Source organism: Anopheles aquasalis, chromosome Y (genome assembly GCF_943734665.1).
Source record: "Anopheles aquasalis chromosome Y, idAnoAquaMG_Q_19, whole genome shotgun sequence".
In the NCBI taxonomy this organism is placed as follows: domain Eukaryota; kingdom Metazoa; phylum Arthropoda; class Insecta; order Diptera; family Culicidae; genus Anopheles; species Anopheles aquasalis.
In genome coordinates this window covers 4,063,689-4,069,435 of record NC_064879.1, presented here as the reverse complement: position 1 = coordinate 4,069,435, position 5,747 = coordinate 4,063,689, and the positions used below count along the sequence as shown (strand labels likewise).

The 5,747-nt window shown below is 50.9% G+C and overlaps 1 protein-coding gene across 1 annotated transcript; it reads left to right on the top strand.

Annotated features, from left to right (window-relative positions):
* The first annotated feature begins 2,029 nt into the window (after positions 1-2,029).
* Positions 2,030-3,762, top strand: LOC126579597 (uncharacterized). Its single transcript, XM_050243048.1, has 2 exons — positions 2,030-2,068; positions 2,704-3,762. Exons 1-2 carry the CDS (start codon positions 2,063-2,065, stop codon positions 3,532-3,534), a joined length of 837 nt encoding a protein of 278 aa, XP_050099005.1. The 5' UTR covers positions 2,030-2,062; the 3' UTR covers positions 3,535-3,762.
* Positions 3,763-5,747: the final 1,985 nt, after the last annotated feature.

Here is a 5,747-nt window from a genome sequence, read left to right as displayed (position 1 = left end):
TTTGATAGATTATTATAACTTATCTAAGTTAGGTGCGTAGAGTTTTGTGGTTTTTATCAGTTTTAGATTCCATTTGGCAGATTTTTCAAGTTAATACAGCGATCAAACCGGGTTCGTCGCTTAACCGGGCAAGTCTTTTGATTTGCACGCGAAAATGGCTCATTTTTGACGATTTTTTGGTAGAAAACTATCTACCTAATCGTCTTTTTGCAAATGCCATAATAAACTACAACTTTTCAAGCATATTAGGTGGTAGTTTGGGGACGATTTGTTAAAAACTTCATCCGTGGCATCAAATAGAGGTAAATGTACCTTTCTTTCGGTACGGTAAAAATCGTAGCCACGCGATGGGTCATCAGAAATATACAAATCGATATTCTTTTGATAGATTATTATAACTTATCTAAGTTAGGTGCGTAGAGTTTTGTGGTTTTTATCAGTTTTAGATTCCATTTGGCAGATTTTTCAAGTTAATACAGCGATCAAACCGGGTTCGTCGCTTAACCGGGCAAGTCTTTTGATTCGGACGCGAAAATGGCTCATTTTTGACGATTTTTTGGTGGAAAACTATCTACCTAATCATCGTTTTGCAAATGCCATAATAAACTACAACTTTTCAAGCATATTTGGTCGTATTTTGGAGGCGATTTGTTAAAAACTTCATCCGTGGCATCAAATAGAGGTAAATGTACCTTTCTTTCGGTACGGTAAAAATCGTAGCCACGCGATGGGTCATCGGAAATGTGCAAATCGATATTCTTTTGATAGATTTTCACTGATCCAAGTAGCCTCGTTGCGTGCTGTAGATTTAGAGCGATTCTATCTATTCTAAAACCAATTTCTTCGTCAGTTTTACTTTGATTGATCCAACAAAAAAAAACAATAAACAATATTCTTGATCCCGGATACTTTAACATCACCTTCCCGAACGATACTTTGCCGCTTCGATCAATGGTTCTGAGTTCTAGGGCACTGCAACTACGAATTCTAGTACCTTTCCTCTACAGCTATTACTGTCTCTAGCAATCAATCCTAATTAAACATACGTCCATCATTATATATGTAAAAAAAAAATAGAAAATCTATCCTAATGATGTTAGTGTCCCGTACGGTTGTGCTTGCCGGTAGCGAATGCCCACCAACCGGTACGAGGAAGGATAACGATGCTCCATGCTGCGTAGTCTATTGCAGGCCGGCCACCTGTGGGTGCGATATGCGATAATCGCGCGACCCCTAACCAAGAGCCACCTTAGCCTGTCGTCAACGAGCAGCGCAAACAGAGAAACGCAATGCTGCAATGCCAACCTTACGCCAGTTGGGGACCCACGTCTGAAGGCCACGAAAACATCACATTGCCGGCCGTTTTCCAGCCAGCACGTGCCAGCGCGCGTCCTAAACCTCCAATAACCCGCCGAGAGAGAGAGAGAGAGCGAGCGAGAGTGCGACGCCGAAGAAAGCGACGAACCCTTCTGCCGAAGAAGAAATATTCGAAGAAAAAAAAAAAGCGAAAACTCCCCTTCATCTACCTCCTCCTGCGCCACGCGCGTGTCTATCTCGCTCTTGCACATGCTCGCGCACGGGTTCCCTCGATCGATCCACAGCATCCGCAGCAAGATTTTTCGAGGGGGTTGATTCGGGGGGGGGGGCGATGACGTTGAGCTGTTGGCGCACACATACGGGCGAGGGGTCACACCCTGACCAGGCGCTGAAGAAGAAGAAGATGACGCTCAGCTTATGATCACGATGATGATGATGGTGATGGTGATGCTGGGGAGCTGTAGCACCTGATAGGTATCGGCTCGTCCATCGGCTGCTCGTCTCGGCCAACTGGCCCGCTGCCAGTTATACAATACATGAGGGGGAGGGGGGGGCAGGCCTCGCCAGAGCACACAATGGAACCGCCGCCACCGCCGCGACGACGCGTGACGATGGGAGGAGGAAGACGAGCCGCGCGATGCTGCGGATGATGCTCGACCGGCTCGGGTATAAAATCGGGCAACACCGGGCTACCGATTATCAGTGTGGCAGTGTCTCGTGGAACACGTACAACACGCAGCCAACAATGAAGGTGAGGCTCCGTTTTCGTCCTTTTCGGGCGTTGCGGCTTGTTGCGGTGTTGCGGCACAAAAGTGTGGCAAAAATAAAACACAGGGGATGGGGGTTCCCGCTGCTGCTGCTGCTGCTGCTGATCCTGTTTCTGTGGTGTGTCTGCGGGGTGTGCCTGTGAGTGTGTAGTGTCCGTGCCCAGCAAGAACAGTAAACGGTTGTGATATGCTATCGGCACCTAGCATCCTGGACAGGACCTTCTAATGTGCGCCTGTGTGTGTGTGCCGGTGTGTGTTTGTTTTTGTGTTTGAAGCAGTGTGCCGTGTTAAATTCGCCGTCCGTCCGTCATTTCCTGGGCCGGCCACACTCCATCGATCAATATCCTATCAACATTCAAAAACGCGTTGTAACCTTCTCCTGTGATCCTTGGGCTTGATTTCACGGATCCGGTCCAGCTCCAGGATCCACTCTACACTCCAACTCTACTCCAAAGCGCATCCTGTGGAGCAGGAGTTTTTTTTTTTTTTTTTTTTTTTGGAAGGAATCTTCTGTTGCTTCTCCGCACCGCACTCGTTCGCTCACTGACATCCCCCTTCCCCTTCTCTCTCTCTCTCTCTCTCTCTCTCTCTTTCGGTTCATCCCGGTGCCCGGACGCAGGTCTTCATCGTAGTCTGCGCGCTAGCGGTGTGCGCGTCGGCCACGTTCGATGAGCTGTTCAGCAAGAAGGACTTCGATATCAGCGGCCTGTTCGATGGGCTGCTAGAGAAGAAGCACTCCAAGGGTGGCCACGGGCCGCCTCCACCGTCCTACCATCCGCCACCGCGACCAGTCTACGGTCCACCGCCGGTGCACTATGCCCCGGCACCCGCCTACGGACCACCGGCCCCACCTCCACCGCCGCCGGTCTACGGACCACCGGCCCCACCTCCACCGCCGCCGGTCTACGGACCACCGGCTCCGGTATACTCCGCTCCAGCACCACCACCACCACCACCACCACCTCCGCCACCACCACCGCGCCCCGTGTACGGACCTCCGGCCCCAGCGTACCACCCACCACCACCGCCACCGCGCCCCGTGTACGGACCTCCGGCTCCGGCGTACCACCCACCACCTCCGCCACCGCGCCCAGTCTATGGACCTCCTGCACCCCCACCACCACCACCACGTCCGGTGTATGGACCGCCACCGGCACAAGCATACCACGCACCACCGCCCGCCCCCGTCCTCTACAGTGCACCGGCCCCACCACCACCACCACCGCCCGCCCCCGTCGTGTACAGTGCACCGGCACCACCACCACCACCACCACCACCACCACCCCCACCAGTGCAGCAAGTCTACCAGCCGGTGCCGCAACCGGAACCGATCCAGCTGCTGCCACTCCAGAACAACGCGGTCAGCTTCACCGGTGCCAGCTCGGCTTCGGTTGCGTCCGGTTCCGTCACCGATGAAGGTTACCACTACGGGCCGGGTCTGAGCCACTAGTAGCCCCACTCCCCCCCCCCCCCCCCCCATTCGGCCATCTTTCCCACCCCCCCCCCCCCACCCCTTTTGCCATCCCATTTCCCCCCATTCCCCCTAAATCCTCTTAACGCTCGACGACGACGATGATTGTCGCAAAATACCAAAAGTGTTTTATGTTTTTACTTTGTTTGTCTTAAAAAAAAAAACAAAAAAAAAATATCGTTTGTCGCCGCCACCGCCACCGCCACCGCCACCGAGACCAAGAACACCACCAACCACCCACCCACCAGCATCACTACATTCCACTGCACCACCAGCATCACCAAATATATATAGGACACCACGATTGGCACCCCACCCCCCCGTCGCGAGCGGTGCATCACCATAGCGCGATCGCTATGGCGAATTGCAACCGGGAACGGGAACGGGAACGGGGAATGTGGAGTTCGGATCGGTGGGGGGGTGGTCCCAAAACCCACTAGATAGTTGGACGCTCATGGTGAATGGTGCGTGCGTGCGTGGCGACGGTGGCGGTAGAATCGATCGAAGAAACGACTACGCACCGGGCAACGCACCGGTCCAGTTTTTTGCTCAACCCACGCCCCACGCGTGGTCCCCCAGCGGGGGGAGGAAGGGGGTGGGGGTGGGGGTGGGAGGGGAGAGGCACAAACTTTTCCCCGCCACCCCCCCACCCTTGCCCTCATACTGCCATATACCATGCGCACATCTACCTATATCTGTATGCGTGTATGTATAAAACAATACATATTGCTTCCCACCAGGCACGACACAGCGTGGCTGCGGCCCTGGTGCACTGGTGGAGCAGCAAAAATATGTTGAAAGTGGAAATAAAGTACGTTAATCGAACCACCCTGTCCCAGTAGTTCCCTAGTTTCTACTAATCGGCGAAAAACGGAATTATGAATGGCCAAGGAAACATTTTTAATGACGCGGCCTCTCGTTCGGCCGTTTTGAGACCGGTGGACGCTAAATGTCCTACACTACATAGACATTTTGTGTCCGTCGGACGTGCTTTTTGGGACATTGTGCCCGAAATGAGTCCGTTGGTCGCAAAATGCGACACTACAGTGGCGCATTTTGTGTCCGTCGGTCGCAATATGGTTTGAAGTAAATGGGCAAGCGTTGAAAGAAAGAAATGAATTAAATCAAGTAGTCATTTTCGGAAACAACGGCTGAGAAGTGCATTGTAAACGTAAGTGGCACGCGCAGTACATGTGCAATGGTAAGTATTGTGTTTTATTGTAGATTTTTGTTAATTAGAGCATTAATTATTCTCGTATTTCAGGCCAAACGGTACCGACAGCATAACAGTTTGTTTTGAAAATGTTGAAACAGAACGAAACTAGGTTCTTTAATCGATGGAAAAGAACCGCGGAACGGGATGCAAAGAAGCTGAATGGATGGATGTAAGCACTGTTAGCGAAGTTTCGTCATTTATTGCAACACAGAACGATGCATAAAGCGAAGAATGAGAAGCTGAGCCGTTCTTACATGGAGCGAATGCAGCGTAATTTTCAAAACGGATTGGAACGGAGTGGAACGGAAAATGTTTGAAAGTTAAAAGTGTACAGTGTTAAGTGAAAGTGTTATAAAATAAGTGACCAATAATAGCATGTTAATTTCAACGGTTCCATGTAATAGTGTTTTAATTATTAATATTTTTTCATAAAATCCGAAAGCGGTTAAAATTTAAAAAAAAAAAGCCCAAACAGCGTCCGCCGGTCTCATTTTGTCGCACTTCATCGTCCAAACAGCGTCCGTTGAGAGGCATAATCCGCGGATTGTGACGCGGCCGAAGTGATGGTTTAGGCACGAAAAATATATGGGAGATTTGCTTGATTTTTTAGAATTGGGCATCACTTCGGCCGCTTCACAATCCGCGGATTGGGCCTCAAAATGGGCACTTTTTTTCCCCCTTGGGTGATAACAAAAAACAAGCTCGTCGCTTTCGTTGAAGTCTTTTGATTTTTCCTCCCCTCCCTTGCGCCTAACAGGTATGCTGTGTTTTGTACTCCTCGAAAGCAACTGCCGCTGACCGCTCGACTGCTCGACTACGATTGCATACTTTCCGGAGTAACGAACCAATTTCAAAAGTTTTGGTCCGACCACATTTCGGCCTTGTCTCGTGCTCATATTGTTTTATCAGGCCTGAAAACGGAATGAATGTCACTCGAGGCGCCATACCGGGAGGCCCGGCAACAAACTCGCTACTC